Source organism: Fusarium odoratissimum (assembly GCF_000260195.1).
Source record: "Fusarium odoratissimum NRRL 54006 unplaced genomic scaffold supercont1.15, whole genome shotgun sequence".
Taxonomy (NCBI): Eukaryota; Fungi; Ascomycota; class Sordariomycetes; order Hypocreales; family Nectriaceae; genus Fusarium; species Fusarium odoratissimum.
In genome coordinates this window covers 110,562-126,781 of record NW_022158701.1, presented here as the reverse complement: position 1 = coordinate 126,781, position 16,220 = coordinate 110,562, and the positions used below count along the sequence as shown (strand labels likewise).

Here is a 16,220-nt window from a genome sequence, read left to right as displayed (position 1 = left end):
CATTCTCACAGTAACTGATATCTCCACTCCAGCTTCTGTAGTGATGGCTGTAGTATTTAGCCAATATGTTTCAGGAATGGCTCTTAAGATCCAAAGACCTTGGTCCAGTCCTGCTTCTTCAAGTATTCCTCGGCAGTGCTAAGCTTAGGTGCAAACTTAAGCTAAACTTGGGTCAGCGATTACTTGGTAGGAAAGAGGCTTGTGAACTTACATCACGAGGATGAACCACAGTAGGGTCATCTCGACCCTCGTAGCCAAACTCATTAAAGTACGAAAAACAGTCAATCATCTCGCCCAACAACTCATCGGAAATACCGGGGGGGATAGCACCATCGTCCTTGATGGCCTTTGACGGGATACCAGTAGCCTTTGTGAAGGCAGCAGCGATGTCATTGGCGGATAGCCACTCTCTGTAGGCGATCAAGTTGTGGCCTGCAGGCTCATCAATGATGAGTGCCTTGACGAAGGGACCGGTATCCTCTTCAGGAGCGATGTAGGGGAACTTTGTGTCGACTTCAAGAGTTGAGACAAACTGAGCAACTCCGTCGGCATTCTAGACATGCGTTAGCTGGGTTCGCTTACTGTGAATAAATCATGGACCGACCTTGAAAGGCTGGTTTGGCGGCAAGAGAACGAAGTTGCTTAGAAAAAGTCCAGCTTGGTAGACACTTGTCTTGGCCCAAAGATCAGGATGCTCCTTTTGCGCATACTCTGTCGCACGAGCCTTACCGTCAAAGTGGTAGACACGAGTATATTTACCCTTAGACCACTTCTCTGAATGAGACAGAGACGAGAGAATAAAGCGCTCGAGCGTGGGAATTTTAGCAGCAATGTCAATGACATTCTTCAGCTGCTGTTCTTCATGCTGAGCGGCCCAGTCATTGAGGGCCTGACCAGGCTTAGTCTTGGATCTGTTGGACTCGTTATAATAGAGGCCCCAGAAGTCGCTGACAGCGAAGATGGCGTGAGCACCTCCAAAAGCTGAATTGAGTGAAGAAGGGTCGTCGAGATCGGCTTGGACGACTTCAGCGCCCTTGGAGGATAAAGCTTTGGCTTTGGCGCTGGACGTGTTGCGGGTGAGGGCGCGGACTTTCCAGCCTGGTTCGGAGAGGAAGGCTTCAGCGACGGAACCACCTTGATTGCCTGTGGCCCCGAGGATAACGATGAGCTTTGAAGACATAGTTGAAGTTGTTATAGAGAGTTAAGTTAAGTAAAGTAAAGTAAAGTGAATAGAAAGCTGTTGAGTGATGTTGATGGGTGCTGTCCAAGTCGAGCGAGGCCCTCCTTATATACACAATCTCATGACGATCTGCAGCTCTGCTTTCTCATCATTAACAGGGCCTCTTGCTGTCGCCATCGATTGTCATGTCGTTATTGAAGTTGTTGGCAGCGGATGCCGCTCTTGGCCCCATAATTGTCCGCTCTACCGCTCCGAGTGTTCCAGGAATAGGCCGGGTTGAGCGGAGAGTGGGTCCGGAGCCGGCGTAATAAACTCAATCTCATTATCGTGTGCATTATCGTCCTCGACTGACGGAGGAACCAACCCCCGACTCTCCAATTCTTTTTCGTGAGCGTTAGCTGTGAGTGATTGTGTGAAGTGCTGTTTATCTGATCGGTGGTATTCACAGATCTAGCCGATAGACTTTGTCACTCTGGCCCTCGATGATTTAGTGGTGAACATGGCAGTCCGCAACAATTGATCACAGTGCTTTGAAGGCCAATTTCAGGTATAATAAGGACCGCAATGGCGGTGCATATCGTCTACTCAGTGGCAGAGCAACTATCCCCCTCCGAACAGCAAAAGAAGTCTCATCATGGAACTCGAATACAAAAAGCCCTATGACACCAATCTTCCAATTTACAAACACTGCATTCCAAGGAAGCTGGTGATCGATGAGACTGAGTTTGATGAAGCAGTTGTTGACATTTTTGGAGCTTGGGACTTTAAATTCGTCAATCGCCACGACGCGACGGAGGACATGATCACAGTCGAAACAAACGATAAGAAATCGATAGACTTGAAGAAAGATCTGCAAGAGAAGGGAGTTCTAAAGCAAGACTAGCCTTGTTGATAGCGAAAACTGGGGTATTTCTTCACTCGAATAAAATCGCTTGATCCAGCGGTGCAGCTGAGACGATGGAAATCTTGCTTGTATGCACATCCCTGGTTTGTGAAATTGATCACTATTAATTCATATAGTGAAGATAATGGTGGCTATCAACGACTGCATCTTGATCATATGTCGAGCTTGGTAGAATGAGATATTAAGTCTGTCTTGAATTGAGTATAAATATCGCGTTGACTATATGTACTGACTTCTAACACAAACTACCTCACCGTCCTAGACAAAACCACGAAGCTATAAACAAACATTATCACCATGGCTCCCGAATACGAAACAACCTTTACCCGCACTCTTCCCTTCACGACCCACAAGATTCCTCAAGAGCTGGTAGAGAATGAAGAAGAGTTCTACAAAGCTCTCTGCGACAAATTCGGGGCTTGGACATGGGTATGCGAGAGAAAAGAGGGCAAGTATGTAGTTGAAACAAACAAGGACGCGTCGACAGACTTGAAGAAGGATCTGCAGGAGAAGGGCGTCTTGAAGGGTGATGAGCACCTGGTTCAAGCCGCCTCTTGATTCAGAGCGGATATGAGGGTCGGGGCGGAGACAATAGAGAGCCCGCGCCAGAGATTCGCAATTCGGAACATTTGCTCAAAATGAATGATATCGGTTAATTAATTGCAAAGCCTTAAGAGTATAGCGCCGTGGTTTTGCTTGCCTCAGTGCGGGTGACATTGACATGAGCAGACTCGAGCGGCCTTTGTCCGCTCCGCACGCGCCCGCGCCCGCGCCCCACTCCCGCTCCCCGTTCCGGGGCGGCTCTGGTAACATGGAGCGTTGGCCTGTGTTCACTTCCTCCACGATACATACCTCTTGCTTACTCCCGCAAGAAGCCAATTCCCTTGAGCCATGGCCATATTTCGCCATCCGATATGTAATCGCCTTGATAGCCTTTTGATCCTGTATCAACGCACTGGCCATGGGTCTGTCACAATGTTACCTATACTTGAATAGCATCATCTCTTATTGGGGGGTTTCGTATCCACCCCCGCGTCTCCTGTAGAATATATGTTATAGGCGGTATGATATCTGCCAACCTTTATGATCGAGCTGTTGCATCATAGCTTCCAGACTGAAGCGCAAGCTGTCACAGACGTCTGCCGATGAGCTGGACCACAAGGCCAAGTTGACATCCGCTCCAGTAATGAGACAACTCTTTTGACATGAGCTTTTTCGAAATGAATAGTGCGATATATAGAGTAGCACCCGGCGATGGACCTCCAAGTGAGAAGAAAAGCCACAATCAAGGACGGGTGCGCTTAAGAGTGACTAATTGTACACACCTATAGGCATGTGGCGAATGTTGAGGCACGAGATACGTTGTGGAGGTTTGTTCAAGTCACTAGTGGTATATTCTTAACCAAATTTCCCTGATTCCTTGAAGATGTAAAAAAAACATTGAAGCCGTGTAGTGTTATACAGTAGGCAATCCCAATTTGCCCTGATCCTTTATGCCAATACACCTTTACTCCGTTAACCAACCTCATTACAATTTCATATTTTAGTGTCTAGGCTCAAGAATGTCTAAATAATCGCCGCATAGGGTCGAAAAGGAAATGTATGTCTCGTTCTTGAAGTCTGTCAAGACACCACCGAGTTGATCCTCTGGTGCTCCTGAATCAGGGTATACTGTCTTGTAAACCCACTTGCGTCCGTCGATGAGCTTCTCGGTAATGGGCTCATCTTGCCTGGTAGCTTTGAAGCCAGCCTGTAGCAGGGGAACGGCGTAGGGGTGGAACCAGTACTTCTTGAAGTCGGAGATGAGGTTTCGCTTACTGCATGTGGCGTGGTAGAAACCGAAAATGCTGCGTGTGGCGACGTTTGTGTCGAGGTCTAGGCTGCCTACCCAGTCACGGGCGGACATTGTGGCCACCTCGGCGGGGAGAGATTTGAAGACTTTGATGAGAGATCGGTAGACATTCGTTGGCATCTGGATGCGATAAGGCTTGAAGTTCTTGCCCACGTCGTAGACATCCTTGGACATGGTCGCCGTGTTGTCCGAGTTGTTGTAGTTGAGCTTGTTCATCCACCTATGGGCGAAACATCCAGTCTGCACGAAATCCGACTCGAAATCGATGGCGGCATGGTACTCGGTGATGTTCTTCGTTTCGACAGCAGTGGCGTTGTCGCCAAAGCTGGCCATCATGGACTCATTCTCAATCTGCTCAGCGCGCGAGAGCTCCTGGCGCGCATAAAGTCTGGCAAGGTAGATCTGGTCCGACGTCTTGTATTTAAAGTTGGGGTCGAAAGTCTCCTCCAAACTGGCAATACCAGCGTTGATAAAGTTGCGCAAATCTCCGACAGGTCCAATGACACTTCCTGAATTGAAGTACTTGGCGTCGCGATATGTGACATCACCGCCGCCAGTCTTGGGACCATAGACATTACGAGGGAGATGCGATCCGGGGATCTTGGTGCACTGTGCCTCGTTTAGGGCTGGCCAACACATCTTGTCGGCACCCCAAAATAAAGTTTGCTTCAGTCCGCGTTTGTGGGCTTCTTCAACGGTTATGCCAAAACGGTCAGCCAACCGGCGGTCGGCATCAGCAGCAACCTTAAAGTAGCGCTCAATCACAACCTCAACGGGCAGCTGGGCCATAACATCGTATCCATCTCCGAAGAAGACGAGGTCGTCATCGTCGCCGCCTTGGGGAAGTTCGTCGAGGTACTTTTTGATCGAGTACAGCTTAGCTGTATGCGCGGCGGAAGCGTTGTATTTGCCCTCGCCCTTCCAGCCGACCATGTACGGAGCGGGATATCGGTTAACAAGGGCGGAGGTAACGATGGCGCAGAACATATCATTCGGGTTCGAAGCGGGCAGCAGGAAATGCAGCTGCGACGTCTTGATGACCTTCTTCTTGGGCTTCGAGGGCGCATGGACCGATGGTGAAGCCCCGGTCGATTTGGATCCGGACGATAACCCATGTGTAGGTGTCCACTGCGGAAGTGTCAGTTTACGAGGCAGCAAATGAGGACGAGGCCGGAACCCACGGCATCTGAATAAAGATAATAAGTCTCAAAAAGGATAAAAAAGACCAACACGCATGCAGCCACCATCGCCGTTCGGCGGTATGGCGATGTTTTTTCCGACATGGCAGCGATGGCCATCTTTTTTTAACAAGAAGCGAATGAACGATGCAAGAAACGAGCGACCCAGATTCAGAAGAGGAGACTTAAAACATTGCGTTAAGTAAGGATCTCCCCAGGTAAATATAGATAAAGATAGGGGTTGCGTGTTAAACTTGATCAGGGAGAGAAATCGATAGTACACTACGTAGTAAGGGGGATGGCGTACAATACCCCACTTGTCCAATTTCAGATCTGATGTAAGCTCCAAGATTCGCTGCGCAGCGGTCTTGTCAGCGTGCCATGGCGTCCTTAGCACGCCCGTTGGCGTTTTTTAGTGCAGCCGTTACAGGTACAGGGTCTCATTTCACGTGATGATAGCGCCTGAGTCAAAGAGATTCGCCCTCCAAGAAAAAAACAGCCGGTTGAAAAAGTGGACGAGTATGACGAGAGTTCAATTGATACGAAACTTCAGCCCTGTTTGGACGTTACAGTTACACTCTAATTTATAGCCTTGTTGGGTCCCGCACCCTGTAGCATCGACCCTATATGCCGATCAATCCTGGAACGAGATTGAGATTGTCTATTCCTTCAAGTTTCAGATTTTTCCTTCCGTTTTCATGTTGGCCCTGGACCCCACTCTCTTCCAACCGATTCAGTGATGATGGTGCCTGAAGCAGTACCCACAGCGGGGTATTTCGCTATAAATGCATGATATCCGCAAAGAGTCTGGAAGCAATCTAGAGAGAGCTTTGAACCTCGGGGGATAGGAAGATAGTTGGTAGGGTATCATTTCTTCTAGTGACAGAAGAATGTTTCAATCATGACGATATAGAAATCGCTGGCCATTCCTGCCCTCTGGCCGAGATACCCGGTAGCCTTGTTGCGACGGCCGCTGGAATTCTAGGATAACTGGCTTTGGCGTGTGTTGATCATAGGTAGGTCCTGAATATGGCGGTGGAGGAGTTGGATCATTGTGTGATGTAGTTTGTAGTTGATAGGAGTTTGCGTTCTTTGCAGATGTCGAGTAGTATTGGTTTGGCGAGTTTGTAACTGAGTTTCCTGATAGGAAGCTCTTGATATGGTTCATGACGATCGACATGGTGCAAAGTCAGATTTGAGCAGGGTTTATTTTGAGATGATGAGAAGCGGTGATGCCAATGACGAAGTAGTAGTGACGAATACAATGGAATGATCTATTCGAATTACCATCTTCTTGATTGAAGACTGAGACTTTATATAAGACAAATTCGTTATTTTTGGAGTTGTTGTCTCGACTGATCAGCATGATCATCTACGTAGCCTCGATGATACTCGTCGTGGCTTAGCTCGCCCAATATTCCGATTCCGGCTTATCCGCCCCTTCACCACTCGCCAGCTCGCCAATCGCAAAGGGCGAGTGAGGCTTATCCTTCAACACGCGTATCGAATTGGTGTGCTGCGGAATCCCGATAAGGCTGACACCCTTCAGATAGTGCGTAAGATGCGCCGCAGTGGTCTCAATTGAGAACAGTGGCTCTTTTGGGAAACGGCTTCGACCGCGGTAATCCGACTTTCTATCAATTACTCCGAAACGGAGTCCGGGAGCTCCGCGGAGGAATCCGTTGATGCTTGAGTTTGTGTAGAGTTTTAGAGGTTATACTAATCGATGGAGACGAAACTCAAGATGAGGGTTACTTTCGGCAGTTTCAGGAATTGCGTCATCCAAGATTTACCTTCTGAGTATGCCTGCAATGACTATTCAATTCAAGCTAAGCAACAAAATCCCCCCTTCTCAGGCCTTTACGGGACGATACACAAAATAGTCGAACTCTGCCGACTTGCCATTGCCGTTCAGGTCCGAACAAGCCATACCAACAAATGCACCAGTGAAGGAACCCCCAGAACCTCGAGGGCCACAACTGCACTCGTCTGAAAGTTGAGAAGCGTCCAAGACGGGTCCATACTTCTCGAGTGGCTTATCTTCAGTAGAGTAATAGAACTGCAACTCTGCCTCCCTTATAGTGAGCGCCAATTTGACTTTTCCTGCTGGTGGGAGACTAATCGGATCAAGATGGTGAATTTGGAGTGACCCCGTAGGCCACGATTCTTCCGAGCTCATGATGGACAAGAGTCTCTCGCCATCTTCATTAGCTGTGATGTGAAGATAGAAAAAGTTGAAACGGCTGTAATAAGCAGTGAGACCGGCAAATTCGCGTTCGTTCTCAGGCTTAAAGCCGATAACTGTCTCGGCGTCGTAGGAGAAATGGGTTTGACGACGAGCTACGAGGGCTTGTTCGAACCAGGAGCCGATAGCATCACGCCCGGAAAGAACAAGTTTTCCATTTGTAGAGAAGATTTTCTCTGGCTCTGGCGTGCGAAGCCACTGAAAATCGATAGGCAAACCACCGTCAAAAGTGTATCGAATCTCTCGCCAGTGCTCATCTTCATTTCGTGTACCAGGCACATCAACCAGTGTTGAAGGAACCGGTCCATTCTTGACATACAGCCAGTCATCGTCTTTCCAAAATGCTTCCTGAATGGCTGCCTCCCGTCCAAGAACACTGCGGCGATTCTGTGTTATCGGTCGACTGAGAAGATGAACCAGATATGTTCTTCCGTCTGGTGTCTCAACAAGATCACCATGCCCTGCGCGTTGAAGCTCCGCTGATGGAGACCCTCTTGAAGAGAGAATGTACTTGTCCGGGTGCAGCTCGTAAGGACCCCAGATACTTCGAGATCGAGCAAGAGTGCATGAGTGATCGTATGAAGTTCCACCTTCGGCTGTGAGAAGATAATACCACCCGTTCCGTTTATAAATGTGTGGCCCCTCCGTTATACCAATCTCAGTCCCATCAAAGATCTTCTTCTGCGGACCAGTAAGCTTCCCAGCTTCTGGGTCAAACTCCTGCAGCATAATGCCACAGAAATGGTCTCTGTTCGGAAAACGGTGGTCTCTTCTCTGATTGACGAACCACTTTCTACCGTCATCGTCATGGAATAGTGAAGGATCGATACCTGAAGAGTTGGCATGAATGGGGTCTGTCCAAGGACCATAGATGGACTCAGAGGAAGTGATATAGTTCTTCAAGTCCCAGAATGTTCCGTCCTTTCTCTTAACATCAGTATACACAAGCCAAAACTTCTGACCGTCGTGTGACAGACAAGGTGCCCAGATTCCGCCACTGTCTGGATCTCCTCTCATATCCAAAAGACCTTTACGATCCAAAGGACGAGTGATAAGTTTCCAGTTTGCAAGATCAGTGGAATGATGAATTTGCACGCCGGGAAACCATTCAAACGTCGACGTGGCGATATAATAATCATTGTCAACTCTGATTATCGAAGGATCTGGATTGAATCCAGGCAGGATAGGATTACGAATTGAAGGCATCTTGGTAACTTTGCAGACTTTGAAATTCAAAAACAGTTCAAAAGCCTAGAGCGAAGGCGGTTTGACTGATACAAGAATTTATACCTTGACCCCGCATGTACGATCATCCCTCTCTATCAGTAGTCCAACAGCGAGAAGTTTAACCTGAGGAGTCTGATTGATCATCAGGCCCAAGATATATGGGCGTGATTGTAGATCCATCAGACCATCTCCACACTCTCGCGGAGTATCGCTCCTAAGCTGTACGCTAAGAATTGTGCGAGATCTTGTAATAAGCACGATTTCGTGAAATGTTAATTAATCTCTACTGATGACGCCTTTTGGAAGACAAATCCAGATCAAAATAAATTAAAAACCTCGCTGCAATTATTCTATATTCTCTCCATCTTTGGAAAGAGTCAGATGCCATCGACCTTAGCCTTGTATACCTTATGGCATATATTCATCGCGGAGTATCGCTTGAAGTTACGAAGCATGTACCTCAAATGAAAGGAAATCGAAAACAAAGACAGCGACAGGAAACAATTAGTCAGTCCAGTCAAGGCACAACCACCTGTGGTTTGTCCACATTTCTCCTGCGACTTAATGCTCACCATGACCAAGATGTCATGCCAGAAACTACCAATCAAGTCACCCGGAGCCCCCCTCATGTTGATCCAGAGTCCTATCCCAAGTATAACCTTGGTTACGGGAAATTTTCAGATTGAAAGCGGTAGATATTGTCGGTTCGTCGTAGCTGCACTGAGACAGAAAGTGCGTCAGTATCAAGGCTGGGCTCACGTCCCTGAATGTAGTTGGCTGAGGCTAAATATCTGTATTAGTTGTTATTTTGTTGATATGCTGTACATAACTGAGACATACTGCGCACTGAGACAAATGGAATGCCGCGGACGCTTGTCAGCCTATGATCAGGCTGGTAGCGGATCGGGACGGCTCATCAAACCGATTTCCGACGCCATTGCTAGGCCCAGACGACATGTGTCCCAGGAACTCGTGAGACGATCAATCCTGATTACATTGTCGAGTACCAATGTAACTGGCTGCGAATTGGCGAGAGCCACACTGGTATCAACTCTCCCGCGGGGTGTGCCGCTCTCGCTAGAGATGCTGGTGCTACTTCCACCTATCACCCTCCTACCAAGAAATGTGTCGTCGGTAGAGAGGGTGGCACCGAGAAGGCTAACGCTGATACCCACTACATGGTCAAGACTCAGGTAGACGAAGAAGATCCCTTCAAGGAGGATGAGGATGAGGAAGACCCATTTGCTATGACCTGTGATGAAGAGAAAGAGGCCTGTCCCGAGAGAGAGACCGCTTTGAAGGCCGAGCTGGCTTCCAGCAAGGATCAGCTTGCTGCCAGCCAAGCAGATAAACGACCCCATTATCATATACAGCAACATGGCTAACAGAGAATACAGTCCATGACCCTGCTGGCCAGCGCGAATTTCACTCTACTGTCTTGATGGAGGCTTGCGTCAAGCTTTGTACGTCCAAGCCTTGGTGTACTATGGTCCTCCACGGAATCTTCCGACAAGATTGCCAGCTTTATGATCGCAAGGTCAAAATCGAAGCAACTCCTCCTCAGTCTAGCGGCTATTGGAGCTCCGCCGTTAATGGCAGGGCTTGATTTCGTCATTGAAGGGCTAGTAGCCTCAACTCAGAACTGCTCAGAGTTGACTCAACGTCAATAGTAGGATTTACTTTCTTGTGGAACGGAAACCACCTCGATCTCATTATCATCTAAGTTGTGGTTAAATCTTAGGCTTGGTGTCTTAATATCATGAACCATCTTTTATCTACATCACTGACTGTCCATTGAAACTTGGTGAAGTGTTAAACTTGACTAGCCAGTCAATACCTTGCAGCATGAGACTATTAAATACCGTAACCATTATCAATTGAGGCTGTGTTAACCTCACCTAGAACTTGGTTCCACTGTCCAATGAGATGTATAGTTATTAGTTAGCCCCTGCAACCATGCGGCTATTTATGGAATCCATCTCCTCAAGCTGACTCCCCTCATTTTCTTCCTCCATTATTGCCCTTTCCAACTTGAATAGTATATTTATTATCATGTATCTTATCAACGCTTCGACCTTGCAGCTCGAAGACTTCTATAGCAATATTCCCGAATATGCAATCCTATCACATACGTGGGGTCACACCAGTGAGGAGGTCCTTTTTCAAGAGATGCTCACCAACTCATCCGACGTGAAGCTCAAAAAAGGTTACAAGAAGATCGAATTATGTGCGAAGCAAGCTCAAAAAGATGGTCTCGACTATTGCTGGGTCGATACCTGCTGCATTGACAAGTCCAGCAGCGCAGAACTCTCAGAAGCTATCAACTCCATGTTCTCTTGGTATCGAAACTCGGCCGTCTGCTATATATATCTAGAAGACGTGGTCCACGAAGAAGGTTTGGGTCAAGTTGATCAGTCTCTTGGAGAAGCAAGGTGGTTTACACGGGGTTGGACATTACAAGAGCTCTTGGCTCCTCGAGTTCGCCAGTTCTTCGATGCAAACTGGACCATGATCGGAGAGATATCAAAGAGCCGTTACAGAGAACATCTAGTTAATGGTTTCTTTCGTATGGATACGACTGCCGACGAAGAAGGAGATCCTCAAGAGCTTGAGGGAATGAGTCTGGCGAGTCAAGTTGCCCAGATCACTGGGATACCCAGGAAGGTCCTTTACATCGGCGATCTAGGATCCTTCTCAGCTGCTACGAGAATGTCATGGGCAGCAAGGCGACGAACAACTCGCATAGAAGACCAGGCATACTGTTTACTGGGAATCTTTGACGTTCATATGCCCCTCCTCTACGGCGAAGGCAAGCATGCCTTTATACGACTGCAAGAGGAGATCATAAAAAAACAGCCAGACCATACGCTGTTCGCATGGCGCTCGGAACCGACTTCGCCAGCGCCGACATTCAGCGGTCTTCTTGCTCCTTCACCGTGGAACTTTGACAGCGACCACTGCCGTGGTATATTGCCAAAGCAAGTTGACATACCATATGAAATGACCAATAAGGGCTTGCACTTACAGGTTCGCTTGGTGGAGCATGATCCGGGATCTGATGAGTTCTATGCCATTTTGGATATCACCCACCAGTCAAATCCACGGAAAGATATATGGTATGGCATCAAGCTTGGACGGCTAGATAGTTGCGGCCAATACGCTCGAATCAACACTGGTGAACAATTGGTTCGTGAGGTTGAAACGACACGTACGCTTTCGATCAAGCCAACACATATTTATGTTCAGCATCTCATCCGCCACAATTCTCCACTATATGGCAGAAATAAACCTTCTACGGTTGTTCTGGGTTGTGCTATGGAGTCGATGTCATTGACAGTCCTCGAAGCCTCAGGGTCTAAGAGCTGGGACTCTGAATCATTTACCTTCCTCCCCTCTAAAGATGATTTGTTCTATGCGAGACTTGCGTTTCAATGCAAGCCAAATCTAAAGGGTTCGTCTCCGTTGACTATTGGGTGGATAGTCAGGAAGGATGATATAGAAGGCATCAAATCTCATCTTGCCATCCTGAAGGAGAAGAATGATTTATATCGGCCTAACACTCTTTGGGAAAATGGTATTCGATCAGGAATGGTCAAAATATATCCTCAGTCGACCTATCATATTCGTGATGGCGAAATGGTGGCTATGATAGCTCTTCATGATCAGATAATTCTCAAAAACTAAAGTCAGGTAGCTCAAAACCTGGTCCCTCTACTTCTGAGCTAGAAGAACCCAGCTCTCAAATTTGATCCCTCCATAACTTTCAACTTCCTTCTTGAGTACCTCATCAACAGCCTCTGGCCATCTCTCCTCCTCCTCATTAGTATATCCCGCTCGAGCAGGACGCATCAGATCTCCCAGCATAAACTTCTTCAGTCCATCTTCCAGTTCAGGTCCGCTAACGATAATACTATCCTCCACAAGTTTAAACTTGGATGAGTCAAACCCAGCTTCGATCGTCGTCTTTTCCAGAACACCTGGTTCAAAGAATTCAGGATGAGGTATTTTCAATGGTGGAAGGTCTGGTCGGACGAGAGCTTGCGCAGCGTGAATGAGTTTACCGACTCCAAAACGTTTCCAGCATGAGATGGCGGCTAGACCATCAGGCTGGAGCGTACGGTAGATCTCCTTGACGCCTTTGGCGGGGTCAGCCAGGGTGTAAACACTGAAGTTGAGGATACTGTGTGTGAAGTGCTCATCGGGAATTCCCTCTAGATTCTGAGAGTCAAGAACCTTCGCTTCGATCTGTGGAAACGAAGTAAAAGAATCTTTGGCGGCTTGGACCATTGGAGGTACATTATCAGTCACCAGAATCTGAGGGACATCATCAGCCGCGAGTCTGTCAACAAGAACTAAGGCTGCTATTCCGGGACCGGCTGCATTATCATGAACCACCGAGCCCTTGGTTATAGGCCTTGTGGCTTGGATGCTATCGAAGGCCAAGTCAAGGACACGGTATGTGCTTCTTCCGGTTTGTTGAAGATAATTTGCTGCGAACGCAGAAAAGTATGAGGAAGAGGGGAGGTCTTTGCTTTGGGATGTCGCCATTTTGAAAGTTTGGTTTGTTGAGCTATCGAGATATAATTCGAGGTCACCGTAAGCTGACAATGTAAGCCTTCTTATACCAAGAATGGCTCTATGAGGTTGAGGGGTTGAAAGAGTCTTCAGTGGGGTCATGACAGCAGATGGAATAAGCACTAGGACTTCTTGCCACGCAATAAGCCGAACAACGCGAGAAGAGCGAGAATAGGAGAGATTTCCCGCTGGTTATGTGAGATGTGAACCCAATGATGTAGGCTGCAAAGTTAACCATGCCACAAAACTTTTGATTATATTCCCTAGAATCTGTATGCTCGTGGATAGTCTATCAGAATATTATATCGATCTCACCCAGCGAGCCAGAATAAAAGTTCCCGCTGAAATGTTCTGGACCTTCAGCCCCCTGTACCGAGTCCTGTTCGGGGCTTATGATGAAATTATCATTGAAAAGTGAGGTCCCATCATTTGATATAAACTCCCCCAATGAATGAAGATCTTTCCACGAGAAGCTATTAAATGGATCAGAGTTCATATGTCCTTCGCTTGATTCAGCTTGTGACTGCAAAGCTCCGTGACTGGCCAGAGCCAAAGAGTCTGATCGTCCTTCAACTTCGGGGTTCCGTGATCTCGACTTTCCGAGCATCTTCAACCAGAGAAGCCTAAGAGACCTAGCGTAGCGCTGACCGAGACCCTGTTGATTATTTGAAGTTTTCTGTAGACGTGAGATGGTTTCGTAGATGGCACGACGCACGCCTCGTGCTTCTGATGGTTTGATAGCTCCGGCAAAGATAGCCTGTAGGCCACCGTATCAGACTTGTTCCCGAATGAATTGAAGAGATGCTTACCTTGAAGAGAAATACTGCTGCATAGATAACGTAAAGATAAAACTTGAGCGGCATATACTTGAATGCTTCGGTGGGATCTATGAAGCTGTTGAGAGTACATAAGATAGAATTTGCTGCATCGATAGACTCGTAAATGAACCTTGCATCTGGGGCAGCGGCAAGTTCCGAGAACAAGGGACCAGAGGGCCTCTTCTTTGATCGCCGAACAATGCGATTTAGGTTTGCCTGGAAAGCAAATGCGTTGATATATAGACGAAGAAAATCATATGATAACATAAGAGATGCTTTGACGCGGGGGATGAAGCTGAGGCCACCCCAGGAGAGTTTCCATCTGCGGAGGACTGAGGAGAAGTCATCCTATAGAGTTAGCTATATGGCTCCATGAAATGTCAGAGAAGCATTTGCTTACAATGTACCTCACATACTCTCCTCCTATGTATAACTGCTCTCTATGACTTGTTGATGAGTATAGAATATCATGTGCGTTACTGAACAGCTGAGTGATTTCAAGATGTGCTTGAAATAGTAGAGCGAGGTTATCGTTACCCAGCTTTTGTGTTTGGAGATATGGAAAGTCAGCCGCTCGAAGGTTCACGGATGGACCTGGTCCACGAGACCAGAATCCTTTTCCGAGTCGTATCGAAACTTGACGATCGCTCATATAGCAAGCTGTCTTCCCGTCAGTCACTGAAGAGCGCCACATGGCGGAGATGAAGTTACTAACCAGCCCAAGCTATCCTTTTTCTACTGAGATGATCCGGCGCACCTTCAACTCTCTGCACAAGACCAGTTTGCTCAAGGTTCTGCAGGTATGCAAGACGAATAGCAACACCAACCAGCATCCACGATCCCTGGTCCTCTTTGCCACATCCAATCATGAGGTTCTCCTCGAGTGGCTGTGGCGCCCATTCAGCCAGTATCAACAATGCTTCGACCGCGCCGACCGTAGTAGAGCCGGTGTATATCAGCTTGGAGATTTGAGTCTCCATGTGTCTCGCACAGGCATTGTGGGCCCTGGACCACGAGGGATCATCTTTTGTGGCGACGGTGAGGATTGCTGTGATGAGATATGGTTCGTGCTCGATGAGTTCTAGGATACGGCTGGAGTCGAAGGCGGCGCTGTAAGCGATGGGGAAGAAGATGTGAAAGTTGTCATGGTAGCTTTCCCAGGTTAGCCTGCATCAGAAATATGTGTGCGTATAACATACTGTTCGATCAGAAAGGCTGCCTCAGAAAGCGTCAATGCTCCAGAGGTAACAGGTGGATAGTCACAAACACCCTGGGATGTGTTTGCCATCCTTGTCGAATTTTCGGGATCGCCTTCTGCATCTTGCGTTTGCGCATGTCCCTCGGGTTCCATATCAGCCACATGAGCCAGCAAATCCAAAGCATCAGACGGATTCAAAAGATCCGACGACGTGAAGTGGCCCTTGAGCCGCACCGCATCACCTGTAGGCTCTTCATCATCCTCGGATTGTTGGTCTAGAGGTGACCCAAGGTTTGATGACAACCATTCACTTTGTTGGTCTGGTTCACGGGGTTCCTGTGCTGGCACTGGATTCATTCGGTTGATTGGTCTGCTTGGCGATGCTTGATGAGAATCATTTGTTGACCTAGAATAACCAAGACGCTGGCCCTTGATACGGCGACCACCCCGTCGAGACGTAGCGAGGATACATTCTTGATTCTTCTCGATGCATCGCCGACACGGAGGGTCTCCAGGCACGCCACTAGAGTCACTTCTCACACGTCAATTGATTTCTTAGCCAGTGGCGGCAATTGCCATGACTTACAGGTCACATCGGGTCTTACGAGATCTGCAGCTCACGCAGGCTCTCGAAACCCTCTTCTCGGTCTCTGGTCCCGTCGGTGGTGTCATCATGCGTGGAGGGTTTTCAAACACCGAGAGGAGAGGGGAACGCGGCATTTGAATATGATGAGGGTCTTGGTTAACTAATCATACGACGACATCGGTCTAGGGGGCCTAGATTGGTATGGCTTGGGTTAAGCTTTGAGCTATGGACATGTACCAATGTCACAGGACTTGAAGATACTGAGCTAGGACGGAATATTCCGCTACAGAACGTGACTAGGGGGTCTAGATTCTAGAAGATGACATGGAAGCTGAGAATTATTGGTGATGGCTATTGAAGCTGAAAACCCCGGTCTTTGAATCGTATCACGCTAGAGCGCGACCTACTCCGGGGGAATGGGTCGGCCAAGGAAATAATTTGTGAATCTTCGTCTTGC

At 47.9% G+C, this 16,220-nt stretch overlaps 10 protein-coding genes across 12 annotated transcripts; 4 read left to right on the top strand and 6 right to left on the bottom strand.

Annotated features, from left to right (window-relative positions):
- Positions 1 to 83: 83 nt before the first annotated feature.
- On the bottom strand, positions 84 to 1,371 carry FOIG_09236 (uncharacterized protein; the record flags this gene model as incomplete). The annotated part of the gene is made up of 3 exons (XM_031209438.1): positions 605 to 1,371; positions 212 to 553; positions 84 to 161 (listed from the first exon to the last, which is right to left on the bottom strand). The coding sequence occupies exons 1-3, from the start codon at positions 1,178 to 1,180 to the stop codon at positions 84 to 86; spliced, it is 996 nt and encodes a 331-aa protein (XP_031060525.1). The 5' UTR covers positions 1,181 to 1,371.
- Positions 1,372 to 1,665: 294 nt separating this feature from the next.
- On the top strand, positions 1,666 to 2,063 carry FOIG_09235 (uncharacterized protein; the record flags this gene model as incomplete). Its single annotated transcript, XM_031209437.1, has 1 exon — positions 1,666 to 2,063. Exon 1 carries the CDS (start codon positions 1,815 to 1,817, stop codon positions 2,061 to 2,063), a length of 249 nt encoding a protein of 82 aa, XP_031060524.1. The 5' UTR covers positions 1,666 to 1,814.
- Positions 2,064 to 2,381: 318 nt separating this feature from the next.
- Positions 2,382 to 2,761, top strand: FOIG_09234 (uncharacterized protein; the record flags this gene model as incomplete). Its single annotated transcript, XM_031209436.1, has 1 exon — positions 2,382 to 2,761. The coding sequence occupies one exon, from the start codon at positions 2,382 to 2,384 to the stop codon at positions 2,640 to 2,642; it is 261 nt and encodes an 86-aa protein (XP_031060523.1). The 3' UTR covers positions 2,643 to 2,761.
- Positions 2,762 to 3,450: 689 nt separating this feature from the next.
- Positions 3,451 to 5,479, bottom strand: FOIG_09233 (uncharacterized protein). Its single transcript, XM_031209435.1, has 2 exons — positions 5,118 to 5,479; positions 3,451 to 5,064 (listed from the first exon to the last, which is right to left on the bottom strand). Exons 1-2 carry the CDS (start codon positions 5,232 to 5,234, stop codon positions 3,628 to 3,630), a joined length of 1,554 nt encoding a protein of 517 aa, XP_031060522.1. The 5' UTR covers positions 5,235 to 5,479; the 3' UTR covers positions 3,451 to 3,627.
- Positions 5,480 to 5,548: 69 nt separating this feature from the next.
- FOIG_09232 (uncharacterized protein) lies at positions 5,549 to 6,463 on the bottom strand. Its single transcript, XM_031209434.1, has one exon. The coding sequence runs from the start codon at positions 6,292 to 6,294 to the stop codon at positions 6,010 to 6,012; it is 285 nt and encodes a 94-aa protein (XP_031060521.1). The 5' UTR covers positions 6,295 to 6,463; the 3' UTR covers positions 5,549 to 6,009.
- A 503-nt stretch (positions 6,464 to 6,966) lies between these two features.
- On the bottom strand, positions 6,967 to 8,644 carry FOIG_09231 (xylan 1,4-beta-xylosidase; the record flags this gene model as incomplete). The annotated part of the gene is made up of 1 exon (XM_031209433.1): positions 6,967 to 8,644. The coding sequence occupies exon 1, from the start codon at positions 8,563 to 8,565 to the stop codon at positions 6,967 to 6,969; it is 1,599 nt and encodes a 532-aa protein (XP_031060520.1). The 5' UTR covers positions 8,566 to 8,644.
- An 802-nt stretch (positions 8,645 to 9,446) lies between these two features.
- FOIG_09230 (uncharacterized protein) lies at positions 9,447 to 9,971 on the top strand (the record flags this gene model as incomplete). The annotated part of the gene is made up of 2 exons (XM_031209432.1): positions 9,447 to 9,461; positions 9,531 to 9,971. The coding sequence occupies 2 exons, from the start codon at positions 9,447 to 9,449 to the stop codon at positions 9,969 to 9,971; spliced, it is 456 nt and encodes a 151-aa protein (XP_031060519.1).
- Positions 9,972 to 10,614: 643 nt separating this feature from the next.
- On the top strand, positions 10,615 to 12,366 carry FOIG_09229 (uncharacterized protein). The gene has a single exon (XM_031209431.1). It carries the CDS (start codon positions 10,639 to 10,641, stop codon positions 12,268 to 12,270), a length of 1,632 nt encoding a protein of 543 aa, XP_031060518.1. The 5' UTR covers positions 10,615 to 10,638; the 3' UTR covers positions 12,271 to 12,366.
- On the bottom strand, positions 12,165 to 13,157 carry FOIG_09228 (uncharacterized protein). The gene has a single exon (XM_031209430.1). It carries the CDS (start codon positions 13,132 to 13,134, stop codon positions 12,298 to 12,300), a length of 837 nt encoding a protein of 278 aa, XP_031060517.1. The 5' UTR covers positions 13,135 to 13,157; the 3' UTR covers positions 12,165 to 12,297.
- A 206-nt stretch (positions 13,158 to 13,363) lies between these two features.
- On the bottom strand, positions 13,364 to 15,907 carry FOIG_09227 (uncharacterized protein). 3 transcript variants are annotated; one of them, XM_031209427.1, is made up of 6 exons: positions 15,764 to 15,907; positions 15,179 to 15,709; positions 14,695 to 15,131; positions 14,380 to 14,639; positions 13,971 to 14,327; positions 13,364 to 13,918 (listed from the first exon to the last, which is right to left on the bottom strand). In XM_031209427.1, the coding sequence occupies exons 1-6, from the start codon at positions 15,895 to 15,897 to the stop codon at positions 13,454 to 13,456; spliced, it is 2,184 nt and encodes a 727-aa protein (XP_031060514.1). In that variant the 5' UTR covers positions 15,898 to 15,907; the 3' UTR covers positions 13,364 to 13,453. The 3 variants fall into 3 exon arrangements, with proteins under 3 accessions (XP_031060514.1, XP_031060515.1, XP_031060516.1); XM_031209429.1 differs by having other exon boundaries at positions 13,384 to 13,918; positions 13,971 to 14,195; positions 14,387 to 14,639; XM_031209428.1 differs by having other exon boundaries at positions 13,364 to 14,327.
- Positions 15,908 to 16,220: the final 313 nt, after the last annotated feature.